Source organism: Tursiops truncatus, chromosome 20 (assembly GCF_011762595.2).
Source record: "Tursiops truncatus isolate mTurTru1 chromosome 20, mTurTru1.mat.Y, whole genome shotgun sequence".
Classification (NCBI taxonomy): Eukaryota; Metazoa; Chordata; class Mammalia; order Artiodactyla; family Delphinidae; genus Tursiops; species Tursiops truncatus.
The window spans coordinates 29,664,589-29,677,815 of NC_047053.1; the positions used below are offsets into that span (position 1 = coordinate 29,664,589).

A 13,227-nucleotide genomic window follows, 5' to 3' on the forward strand; every position below is an offset into this window, starting at 1 on the left:
ACCACCTTTTCCTACTGAAAAAATAAAAATTTTAGAAATGCTCCCCAAATCAAATGCTTTTTTTTTTTTTTAACACTTATTTATTTATTTACTTGGCTGCATTGGATCTTAGTTGAGGCACACGGGATCTTCATTTTGGCACGTGGGATCTTTAGTTGCGGCATGCGAACTCTTAGTTGCGGCATGTTCCCTGACCAGGGATCAAACCCGGGCCCCCTGCAATGGGAGCACGGGTCTTAGCCACTGGACCACCAGGGAAGTCCCTCAGATGCTTCTTATTTTGCTTGTAATACATCATCCAAACAGAGATCTGTTCAATTTTATGTCATTTTAGGCAAGCTTCATTAGGTGAGTATGGTGTTTAGTCTGCTTTGTACCCCATCTTCAAGTAAAAGGCCTTGGATTGTGGGCAGACTGAGAAGATCACTCATAGAGAAAGCATTTAAGTGACAGATAAATTGCCTCCCTTTTTGGAGTCTTTAAATTAAGCAGATGTGGAAAGATGCATGGATATAATTTATTAGCAAGAATTTTTAGCTAAAGACTTGAACTAATTGGGTACCTTTAGAAAGCTCTCATTTTCTGAAGTTGCCAAATGAAGTTGGATAACAGCTGATCTCATAGACATTTTGAATGAACTAAATTTGAATAACTAGAAGACTTTTTTCCCTTTGTCAGCTTAATAAACGTGTTCTAATTTATCTTAGTTTGGGGATGCTTGATGCTTATGAAAATAAATAATCAATAGCATGTTCTGTAAACAAGCAGATAAGCAGTTATCAAGCCACCCTAATCTTGACCTACCATGTCATTGAATCATTAGCTTACTTAGAGCACGGATACTATATTTGTTATCATGCACCTTTTTCCTTTTACTTAATTGGATTATAATTCTCTTTCTAACAGTATGCTAAAGGTAGTTTAACTTTTTGCAAATTTACTTTTGGTTTTGCTTTTCTTCCCAGTGGCATGGAGCATTGTGAGAAATTTGAAATCTCAGAAACTAGTGTGAACAGAGGGCCAGAAAAAATCAGACCAGAATGTTTTGAGCTACTTCGAGTACTTGGTAAAGGGGGCTATGGAAAGGTAGGAAGTATTTTGAAATGAGAGCTGTTGTCTGTCCTGTGTGGCTTAATTTTTATACCCTGATTCCAGCACTACTCTTCAATCTTTGTTAGCTATCAGCAAAGGATATGATCACTTACCTGGTATTATTTGAGGGCTATACAGAAGTTCTCCTTTTCCTACCACCATTCACATAAAAGCCCGGCACATTGTAGGCACTCAGTCAATATTTGTGGAATAAATAAGTAGGCAGGTGTGCCAGGCAAAGTCTGCTATTAGAGGATTCATTCCTTCCTTTGGTTAAATGGTACCATCTATTGGTATCCTTTAAAAAAACAAACTACTGCTTACTTTCAAGAGGCATGGCACATTAAATTGGTATCTGTTACTGAGACCTTAATCTAAATTAGTTTTCTTGGACTTGCAGTATTTGGAGCAATAGAGTTAGGGAAGCTGAAGAATATAAGAGGGGAGAAGAAAAATGAAGAGAACCTCTTAGTTTCGTAGTTTTGCCAGAGGCTTTCTAATTTAAGACCTCACCTCTGTGTGTTCTGCCCAAGAAAATTTATACCTTCCCATTCTCTATCAAAAGACAGAATTTGGATAGCATTTTACAGTTAGGATTAAGCTTGAGAACTATTTATGCTATCGTGTAATGTTCATTTTTGCAAAACATGACATTTGTAGTTTATTCTTAGGCTTAAGGACATATTCTAATATGTTCTAATCATCTTGAATGTGTAACACATGCACTGTGAATCAGACATTTTAGCTGTTGCATGAAAATGTATTGTAGCTAGTCATTTTAAGGAATAGGTAATTGCTGTCAACTATTATTAAATAGTTATATGTGAAGCATCCCTGAGAATTTATGAAATATTTTATAATTTCTGTGTGTCTGGGAAACCTGATTATAGCTTTTTCTATGAAAACTTGGATTTTTTAAGTAACACCGAGTGCTTGTTATAGGATGGTCATTGCCCAGCTTTGCCACCAGATGTCAGCAGAACAGACAGGAAAGTCCCATGTTGTGTAACACTTTTCACTACTAAATCTTTAATATAATCTCTTAGCTCATCATTTTTGTACACAGTCGTTCATGGTACTAGTTTTTGTAAGAATACAGACTGCTATATCGTTTGTTTTTATAAGTAGGAATTAAGGGATTGTGACTAGCATAATTTAGCTTTTAATAACGCACACTTTAATTTTCATCTAGGTTTTTCAAGTACGAAAAGTAACAGGAGCAAATACCGGGAAAATATTTGCCATGAAGGTGCTTAAAAAGGTGATTTCTCCCCTCCTCCCCAACTATATTCTTAATTGCTATAAAATCCATATTTTGGTCTAAAATTCTCAGTCAAAAAATGTATTTCTGACACAATTATAAGTCTTCTTGGAATGTGGGATACACTTCATTATTGTTATTCTTGTTTTATTCTGCTTGGTGAGGGTGGAGAGGAGAGCTGTTTCAGTTCTCCTCTGAGGTAACTCTTTTAGCCCTTTGTTCTGGTCTCTGTATTTCTAAGTAATAAGCAAGTTCTGCTATGACTTAATTCAGTAGTTTTAGAATTATGCATTGACTTCCTATTTTATTCTTTTTTACTCCTTTCTTCCTTTTTCCCATCCTCATCTTGCTTCATTTTCTTTCTATCTACTATTGTCTTCTCACACCTTCCATCAACTCTGTAAAACACCTTTCGGGCCATGGTTCTATGATCACACTTATTAGATAATTTACTAGTTCCATTTATTTTCCTAGAGACATCCTATAGGAACCTCTGTCCTCCTGTTCTCACCTGTACTGATAGTTATCTAGGCATAGCTATCATTACTGGACTTTCCCTGCACCACAATCCTTGGAATCCTCCTGACTCCTTCAGTGTTGGATCTTTGGTTCCTGGATTCCATATGTTCCTTTTTCTTAGTTTGTGTCTCGTTCCCTTGCTTTGGTGACCATTTACTGGTGGGTCCCTGAGGAACTGAATCAAGGTAAATTTTTGGGGAAATATTGCATATTTGAAAATTTTCTTATTATATTCTTATACTTGTTTGTATGGATGCAGTTTTGAAGTTGAAAATCATTTTCACACAGGATTTTGCTCCATTTTCGTCTAGCTTTCAGCATTTCTGTTCAGGAGTCCCTTGCCATCTGATTCCCAATCCTTAGATCTATTTTTCTTTAAGATATTTAACATTTTCTTTTTATTTTTAATGTTCTAAAATTTTGCAGTGATGTGTCTTGCTTTGATTCTTATTATTTATTTTTACTCTTTCAATCTTGAATGTTTCAGTCTTGTAGCTCCAGGAAATTTTCTTTTATCTCTGATAATTTCCTCCTATTGGTTTCTTTTCTTGGAATTGCATTTACTTGGATGTTGGACCTCCTAGACTGATCATCTATTTTTCTTACCTTTCCGTTTGTCCATTTCTTTATCTTTTTGTTAACTTTCTGAGAGTTTTCTAGAAATTAATTTTCTAATCATTTTACAGATTTTTTTTTTTTGGCTGTGCCATGCAGCTTGTGGGATCTGAGTTCCCAGACCAGGGATCGAACGTGGGTCCCTGCCAATGCAAGCACGGAGTCTTAACCACTGGACTGCCAGGGAATTCCCTTACTGATTTTTTTTTTTTAAGCTATCATATTTGTGGTTCCCCAAAGCTCTTTTTGTTTTTTCTTTTCATAGCAACCTATTTTGTGAGTACAGTATCTTCTTTTATTCCTCAGAGGGTTTTAATTATAAATTCTTTGAAATGTTCTTTTGTTCCATGCATGTGTCTCTTTTCTAAGTTCCTGTTTTCTCTGACTTTGATTTAGTGGTTTTTTGTCATGTCAGAGGCCTTCTTTAGATGGCTGGTGTCCTTTAAGAGTGGAGCTCTGAAAAGCTGATCAGAAGTTATAGGTGTGTCGGCTTCTCTGTAGTGCAGTCATGAGATTAGCTGGCAGTTGACTAAGAACTTCCAAATATCAGTGTCTGAAGGTCTTTCTTCTGGTATGGTTCAGTGGGTACTGAGAAAGATCCTCTATTCTCTTGCCTAGAAAAAGCATTTTGGAGCTGGATGACAGAGAGGAGATGGAGATCTCACCTTTCAACACCAGATTTTCACTGAAGTCACTTTGTTTGTTTGTTTTGTTTTTAATTTTATTGAAGTATAGTTGATTTCCAATGTTATGTTAATTTCTGCTGTACAGCAGTGATTGTCGCACATATATATATTCTTTCTCACCCATTATTGTTTCTCACAGGATATTTATTAGAGTTCCCTGTGCTATACAGTAGGACCTTGTTGTTTATCCATCCTGTATATACTCGTTTGTATCTGCTAATCCCAAACTGCCAAATCATCCCTCCCGCACTGCCCCCCTCGGCAACCACAAGTCTGTTCTCTATGTCTGTGAGTCTTTTTCTGTTTCATAGATAAGTTTATTTGTGTCATCTCTTAGATTCCACATACAAGTGATATCATATGGTATTTGTCTTTCTCTGTCTGACTTACTTCGCTTAGTATGATAATAGCTAGGTCATCCATGTTGCTGCAAATAGCATTATTTTATTCTTTTTTATGGCTGAGTAATGAAGTCACGTGTTTACTTTAGCACTGTACTCTGTATCTGATCCTTCACTCTTTTTTTTTTTTCTGGACACTACATCACTCTAAGAGGTAGTTCCCTGGCTGGTTAGTGTGGGGATGGGAATCTTGTTGGTCTATCTGTTCCTTATAGAGATTTTCAGATAATCTCCCTGTTTTCAGTCCTCCACCTTCTGCCTTCTGCAGTCCCTAATAATTCCAGTTTTTTTCCTTTCTTTCCTTTTATTTTTGCTTCTAATTTTTGAACCCTGCTAGGGTTCTGTAGATGGATTCAACTTCTTTTGTTATGCCTCTTTGCAGGCATTTAGGTTTGATCATACACCAGTATATTAAGTCATGCACTATTGCTTTATCCCCATTCTGTCTTCACCTTTTGAGATGTGGAGTTACACGTGTTTCTTAGTTTTACTGAAGATGGATTATGTATGTTTGGTTTCTTGTTCTTTTTGTTTGGGATTGATTTCTGAAAAGAGCTCACTGTCTTAAAACAAATCTTAGTAGAAAACTATTATTAAAAGACAATCAAAATGACTTTTTAAAAAAATTATAGCGTTTGTAATATTTTGGTCCTATCTTCTTCCTGATTTTTACTTAAGTGGTACAAATGATTTCCTAATTTAATTTAATTTTTTTTTTTTTTTTTTGGCTGCGTTGGGTCTTCGTTGCTGCACGCAGGCTTTCTCTACTTGTGGCAAGCGAGGGCTACTCTTCGCTGCGGTCCACGGGCTTCTCGTTATGGTGGCTTCTGTTGTTGCGGAGCATGGGCTCTAGGGTGCGTGGGCGTCAGTAGTTGTGGCATGCAGGGTCAGTAGTTCTGGCACACGGGCTCAGTAATTGTGGCTCACGGGCCCAGTTGTTCCGCGGCATGTGGGATCCTCCCGGACCAGGGCTCGAACCCGTGTCCCCTGCATTGGCAGGCAGATTCTCAACCACTGCGCCACCAAGGAAGCCCGAGATTAATGATTTTTTATCTGTAAAATATGTTAGGTCTAAAATTAAAGACAGTATAATAATGCTTATTCTAGAAATGTTGACAGAAGTACTGGTCAAGATTCTTAGAATAATCCATTCCTTTTGATATGTTGCTTATACATGCCTGATAATCAGGGCTGAGCAAAAATTAGTCATAATTATATCTTTTATTAAAATTAGTTAATTAATTTTTGGCTGTGTTGGGTCTTCGTTGCTGCATGTGGGTTTCTCTAGTTGTGGCGAGCAGGGGCTGCTCTTCGTTGTGCGTGGGCGTCTCATTGCCGTGATTTCTCTTGCTGGGGAGCACGGGCTCTAGGTGCGTGGGCTTCAGTAGTTGTGGCTCATGAGCTCAGTAGTTGTGGCTCTCGGGCTCTAGAGCGCAGGCTCAGTCATTGTGACGCACGGACTTAGTTGCTCCACCGCACGTGGGATCTGCCCGGACCGGGGCTTGAGCCCGTGTCCCCTGCATTGGCAGGTGGATTCTTAACCACTGTGCCACCAAGGAAGTCCCCATAATTATATCTTAAGTGAAGTATGTTTCTGGCACTGGTATCTTTAATGGAAAGAAGAGGGTGGTATCTTTAATGGAAAGAAGAGGGTGTTGGGTTTTTTTTTTTTAATACTGATGGTGAGTGGGTGTGGTATATTGGGAAATCCATACACCTAATTACTTCTAATTGTCAGGCTTCCTTTTTGTGCCCAGGCATCTAAAACCTGACTTGCTTGCCTCTCCTTTTGCTTAGTTACCATTCCTTCCCACTGCTGGTTTTTGCTTTCCCCAAGCCTGCCTAGGTTCTTTCCTTGAGCAAAGAGCACTGTCTCATTCTTTCCTTGCTGTTCCTGAAAACAAGCTTACAGCAGAAAATAATGAAAGTGAAAAGGTTGCTAGGGTTAGGTCCAAGGTTTTAATTTCTAAATCGCTAGGTAAGATGACTGTGTACTCCCATTGAGTTTCTTCTTTTGATTTTGTTATCCTTAAAGCAGAGTACTAACCCTCTTGACCTGAGTATGGGTAAGAATATACCTCTTTCTAGCCTTAAAGATGAAATCAGAATAAACCAGATGTCCCCTTGTCTTAAATGAGTTGCTTACATCTGGACAGTCTGTCTGGATTTAGCACTTCTGGGATTGTTTACTCATTATGAGAATGGTCCCATTTGGGTACTTGTTCATGGTGGAAAGTTGAGGAAAAGACTATTTCCAACAACTATCTCTCTACCCTACCAGTTGCAACAAAAATGTACTCTGGAAGCAAAATACTACTGCCCATGGCATTAGTTCAGCTCACACTGTAAATTTTAGAACCTTTGGCCAAAGGCTTGTAACTCACAGATTGGTCATACTTCTTTCATTCCTTCTTTTATTGAACCAACTGAGACTCTCCAGTGTGCCAGGCATTTTGCTAGACATTAGGATTTAGCACTTGAGACAAATGTAGTCTCTGCCTCTCGCTCTGCTCACTGTGTAATTCAAGGGAAGAACTGATAAGCTTAGCCTTGCAATTTCTCCTCTACTCTGGTCAAAACCTTTTCTACTTTGAGGTTTAAGCCTATACTGCTTTCTTATCTTTTATCAGTCTTTTTTCCCCCACTCCCAAGTCTTATTGCCCTGGTGTCTTCCATGTCCTTGTACTAAATAAGTAATCAATTGCCTAGCCTTCTAATTTCTTGTTGATCCCAACTCATCAGCATTCACCTCCATTCCACTTCACCAGCCCCCATAGCTGTGTCCTCCACCCCTGAAACACTGGACTATAATAGAGCAGTAACATTCTCACTTATTTATTCCCACAATGCCTGGTCTTTGGCCCTAAGCCCTTTTAGTGCTTTGATCTTTCTGTTTTTTCTTCAAGTTCTTAGCCCCGTTCTACTTTCAGTTTATTCCTAATCTAGCCTAATCAACATGATCTGCCACTTCAGTCACCTGCTGTCCCATTGACCTTATGTTCAGGAAAGTTCTAATTTAATCAGTTTATTTGTTAATGCTCCTTTATTCCTGTATCTCAGTTACTGAACATCACTGGCAGAAATCACAGAAACTTTTAAATGGCTACTGGGACAAATTCGTAGTCCCGAACTCATGTGGACACTTAGAACTCACCAAATGTCCCTAGACAACTCCTTCCATTCTCTACAACTATTAGAGCCTATACTATCAGTCCCACTATTCTTTTTTAGCAGACTGCCTCTCTTTCTATTTGAGGCTGTCAGATCTGATTCCCTTCAACTTCCTGTTCTAATCCTTGTCCCCAGTACCATATTGTCTACATTTTCACCTGTCTTTACTTCCCTCTCTCCAGGCTTAGTGGGAGATGTGTTCCTCCTTCTTTCCAAGGCTAAACACTCTCTTTATGTTTTGGATCCCATCACTTTCTGCCTGTTCAGGGTCTTTGTCACTTCTGCCTCTTTTTTCCATCCTCTATCCTAACTTCTTTCTTTATATAAATATATTCATGTCTTTGCCATATTTAGAAAACAAATCCTTTCTTCACTCGAGGTCTATGGTAGCTTCCAGTCTCTGCCTTTCATAGCTGAATTTCTTGAGAAGTCATGTTTTATTATTTTTTTCACTCACTATATTTTGACTTCACAACTCTATTCTTTTGATGAAATGCTTGTCCCCTACATCACCAGTGATCTCCTAATTGCTGAATCCAGTGGTCTTTACTTAACTCATCCTTAATTTATCTCTCTGTTACATTGAAGCTATTGACCACAGCATTTTGAAACTCCGCTCCCTTGACTTCTATGATTCTTCTTTACTATTTCTTCATCTTCTCTTCTTGGCCTCTTCTCAGACTTTCTCAAAATTATTTATTTAAAAAATTTAAACCTTCTGAACAGTTAAAAAATAATGCATCTTTGAAATTTTTCAAACTTCCCAAAGAGTTACAAGAATAGTACAGTGATAACCAATTGTTAAGTTTGCCATATTTTCTTTGTCTGCCCCTCCCTCAGTTTCTCCTCTCTTAGTATGTATGTGTGTGTATATTCAAAGTTTTAATTTTTTTGGTATACAATTTGAAAGTTATTTGTAGACATGGCACTTCGCACTTAAATTCTTTAGTATGTATCTCTTAAGAATAAGGGCATTACATACATAACTACAGTGTAATTGTCACATTTGGGAAATTTAACATTGATATACTATACTGTTTTCTAATACATCGTCCATACTCAGACTTCCCCAGTTGTGTCAGTAATCTCCTTTATAGCTATTTTGTTTTGTTTTTAACATCCAGGATTTAATCAAGGATCACACATTGCATTGAGTAGTCCTGTGTCTTTAGTTTCCTTTACTGTAGAGTACTGTGTCTTTCGTTTCTTTTACTTTAGTTTCCTTTACTTTTTTGTCATTCATGACATTGACATTTTTTGAAGACTCTGGGCCAGTTTTGCAGAGTATCCCTAATTTGGATATGGTTCATTGTTTCCTCATGAAAACACTTAAATTTTAAATTTAGGTTAAATGCTTTCTGCAGGAATATTTTACAGGAGCATTGTGTTCTCAGTGCATGGGCTCAGGAAGCACATAATGTTGGTCTGTCTCATTATTTGGTGAGACTGAGTTTGATCACTTTGTTAAGGTGGTGTCCACCAAACTTTCCATTCTACCAATACCTTTTTCCCTCTGTAATTAAAAAGTATCTATGGAATGAAAGTTAGAGATTGTGTTAATATTCTGTCCTAGTAATCTTCTACACCCAATGGTTTTATTATCCATTGTCTCTTAGCCAAATCAAATAATACTCTGGTGATTATAAAATGGAGACTTTTCTATTTTTATCATTTTTTTCTATATTGTCATTCTTCTGTAAAGAAGAGCTTTTCATACTTGCTTTTTTAAATTTAATTTTTTTAACTAGTATGGACATTTTTTCAGTGTGTTACCCATTTCTTTCATTATTCAAATTTTGGTCCACAAATTTTCCCAGGTTTACCTTGCACTTTCCCTGACCCTGGCTTAGAACCGTTTTATTCTCCATGGAACCCTGTTTTTTTTTGCTAGAGAAACCAAGATCTGGGTGCCAAGCTATACTTTTTGCTACTGAAGTCTCATTGTTCCTGGCTCTTTCAGTACACAGAGCTAGGAAGTTTTGTTTTTGTTTTAAATCATGGCTACATATTGATATTCCTAATTTCAGTCCAATTCCGTAGGGTTCTTCTTTCCTCGGCCTACATTTGCATCTCTGTTTTTCCACAGTGAGAAAAGCCTGGTAACAACATCAGTACATTTACTCATTTGCTTAGTTGTACAATACGTGCATAATAGTTTGAGAATTATAATACCAATACTATGAGGAGCTATAAACCTACTAAGTGTGGTTTAAGATTTTTTGGCAATTTTTTTTATGCTTACATATATGTCACTAAGAATGTTCAATGTAAAGTTATTTAAATATCTTTTTTTTCCTTTTGTGGTAAAATTATCAAAGTAATAGTCAATTAAATTTATGTATTTCTGTTGTATTCAATTTTATTTCCCTCCCCCATCCAGATTTAATTTTATTTTTGAAATGTATAAAACATTAACATGGTTCAGAATTTAATAATCACAATAATGATATTTGATTTAGGTAAGAAAAGAAATGAATGATAAAACCCTTCAGGTTTTACTCAGAGGTCCCATTCCCTTTCCTGCCTTTCCACTATCATTAGCTTTTTTTTTTTTTTAGATAGGTTTCTTGTTGGGATGTTTTATGTTATTGTTATTTTTTTGGACACGCCACATGGCATGCGGGATCTTAGTTCCCCAACCAGGGATCGGACCTGGGCCCTTGTCAGTGATAGTGCCGAGTCCTAACCACTGGACCGCCAGGGAATTCCCTGTATCATTAGCTTTTGGCTTAATTTAGGTGTGCTCATTATTGCAGATATAAGCATGTACCTATTATATATATTCTTATTTCCACTGTTACACAAAAGGTAGCATACTGTGTTACTGCTGTGCCATATATGCTCTTTTGCACCTTGCTTTCAGAGGTGTTCCTCATTCTTTTTACAGTTTTCTTACACAGGGTTTTCATGCAGTATCCTATGTGTGGGCATTTAGGTTGTTTCTTACGTTTCACTTTTACAAATAATATTGCAACTAATGGCCACGTATATACGCTTTTTCATGTTACTAGAGGTGTACAAGAACTTAGAATTTAAGACTTAGCATGTCCAAAGCAATATATCATTTTCCCAAAACTTTTTTCTTTGTTTCCATTTCCTGTTATTGAATGACACCATTACTTACACAGAAACCATGGTATCATCATTTCTTCTCATATCTCCTTAGTCAGCGAGTGCTAATGATGCACTTTTACCCTTTTTTCCCCACCTTCATTTTCTTAGTTACAGGTTTTACTTCTTGCTTAGTTTACTAGCCTTCTAACTGGTGTCATTTCTTCCCTAAAACTTCACACTGCTACTAGAACTGTCTTTCTTAAAGCCAAAGGTTATTCATTTACCTTACCTCAGCATTTCTCCTCTGCCTCTAAAAGAAGATTCAGATGCCTTTGCCTAGATGCCCAGGCCTTCCATTTCCTATATGTCCAGCCTAATACATGTCCTAACCACTTCTAACCATACTGAACTACTTTTAGATCCTCAAGACGTGTCCCGTCCTGTCAAGCCTCTTTTGCACTGGGAATGCCTTTTTTTTTTTTTTAATACCCTCTACATTTCATCTTAATAACTTTTTATGATACAGCTTAGGTATCTCCACCTCCAGGAAGACTTCTTGCCAGGTCAGATGTAGTTCCCAGGGCACCTGGTGCTTAGCTCCATTGACTCATCTCTCTTCCCTGGGACTTTGGGCTCCTGTGGGCTAGAGACTCCTTCTGTTGGTTCTGCTTTCTTGTTAAGAGCCTATAAAATAGTAGACATTCAACAGTTAGTGAATATATGAATAAATTTGATCTATTTACATTAAAACAGATTATTTAGGTTTTCATTTACATTTTTACTACAAAAAATCCAAACAGTGCAGATGTATATAAGAAGTGAATGTCTTCCATTACCCCATCTCAGTCTCCAGTGGGAACTATGATTAATAGTTTAATGTTGGCAAGAAAAGCACAAAATAGATTTTCCAGTTACTATAGGATAAAAATGTCTACTACTTTGTTCTTATAGATCATCTCTTTTCCTTTAGGCAATGATAGTAAGAAATGCTAAAGATACAGCTCATACAAAAGCAGAACGGAATATTCTGGAGGAAGTAAAGCATCCCTTCATTGTGGATTTAATTTATGCCTTTCAGACTGGTGGAAAACTCTACCTCATCCTTGAGTATCTCAGCGGTCAGTACACAGCTTGGTGTAATTATTTGCATTAGCTCCAGAAACTTGGTCAAAACATTATTTTCCAATAGAAAAATGCTTTTTCCCAATGTGACCAAATAGTTCCTAAAATTGACAAATACATTGACATAAGGAATTCAGATGTGACGAAGTGTTTCTTTTTGCAGACAAATGTGAAGGAAACTTTAAAGGTTAAGTCTTTTTCCCCATCTGTAATATTTTATCTTAATCCCATTGTAATAAATTAAAAGAGCAAACAGCTAATTGATAACCATCAAATTGACTACACTTGGGTAAGATAATATAATTCAAATAAACCACTGATTTATTTTTTTGTAAATTGACATGGAAAACTTAGAGTGTTGTTTAAGGTAATGAGTATTTTTGGTATTGCATCTTTAAACAGAAGAGTTTTTTGTTTAATGTAGTCTTATTGATAGATTTTGCAGTTTACATTGGAAATCACCCACCTTTTCCAGGGCTTACCCCCTCCTAGGAATTTGTGGTACCCCATAGCATTTCAAGATCACAGGTATCTATTTCCAGCAAACACACTTGAGTTTTCTGAGAAACAGATTTCACAAGAGCCTGTAACATGGAACAGAAAGTTGCAGAATTTAGTCACTTTTTTGTGACGGTTGTTTTTTTCTTGTACCTTTATTTTAACATAGTTTCAGATTTCCGCAAAAAAGTTCTAAGAACAGGACAAAGAATTCCCAAGTACTCTTCACCTAGATTCCCCAAGTGTTATCATTTTACCACATTGTTTTGTTTCATCATTCTCTTTCTCTCCCTCTCTGTATATGTACGTGTGTGTATATAGATGTGTATATACACACACATATGTGTATATATGTTCATAATTTTTTTCCTGAACTCTTTAAGGGAGTGTCACAGACATGATTTCCCTTTACCCCTAAATACTTCAATGTATATTTTTCTGAAATTAAAGACAGTATCTTACATAACTGTACTAAAATTATCAAAATAGGAAATTAACATTAATACAATAATCTCTCTCAGTTTCCTTTAATCTGGAACAGTTCCTCAGTCTTTCTTTGTCTTTCATGACCTTGACATTTTTGAAAAGTACAGTTTAGTTACTTTGTAGAATGTATCAGTTTGGGCTTATATGGTGTTTCCTCAGGATTAGATTCAGGTTATGCATTTTGGGGAGGACCATCGAAGTGACATTGTATCCTTCTCTGTGTATCAGAGCAAGAGGTACATGATATTTGTATCTTTGTTCCATTACTGTTGACGTTAACTTTGATCATATGTATAAGGTGATGTCTGCCAGTTTTTTTTTT

The 13,227-nt window shown here is 36.8% G+C and overlaps 2 protein-coding genes across 11 annotated transcripts in view; one reads left to right on the forward strand and one right to left on the reverse strand.

Moving 5' to 3' along the window:
• The window catches only part of RPS6KB1 (ribosomal protein S6 kinase B1), a 52,013-nt gene that overhangs the window by 7,543 nt on the left and 31,243 nt on the right, over positions 1-13,227 (forward strand). For all 7 annotated transcript variants that reach the window (XM_073797568.1, XM_019945319.3, XM_019945320.3 and 4 more), the window contains 3 exons: positions 966-1,086; positions 2,285-2,353; positions 11,770-11,917. In XM_073797568.1, coding sequence (XP_073653669.1) covers positions 966-1,086; positions 2,285-2,353; positions 11,770-11,917 — 338 coding nt within the window. The remainder of the gene's footprint in view (positions 1-965; positions 1,087-2,284; positions 2,354-11,769; positions 11,918-13,227) is intronic.
• The window catches only part of RNFT1 (ring finger protein, transmembrane 1), a 31,984-nt gene continuing 30,105 nt past the window's right edge, over positions 11,349-13,227 (reverse strand). For 2 of the 4 annotated variants that reach the window (XM_073797572.1, XM_073797569.1), the window contains one exon: positions 11,349-11,483. In XM_073797572.1, coding sequence (XP_073653673.1) covers positions 11,364-11,483 — 120 coding nt within the window. In that variant the 3' untranslated portion in view covers positions 11,349-11,363. Of the gene's footprint in view, positions 11,484-12,388; positions 12,506-13,227 lie in introns of those variants that run through there. The other 2 variants (XM_073797573.1, XM_073797570.1) reach the window with 2 other exon arrangements.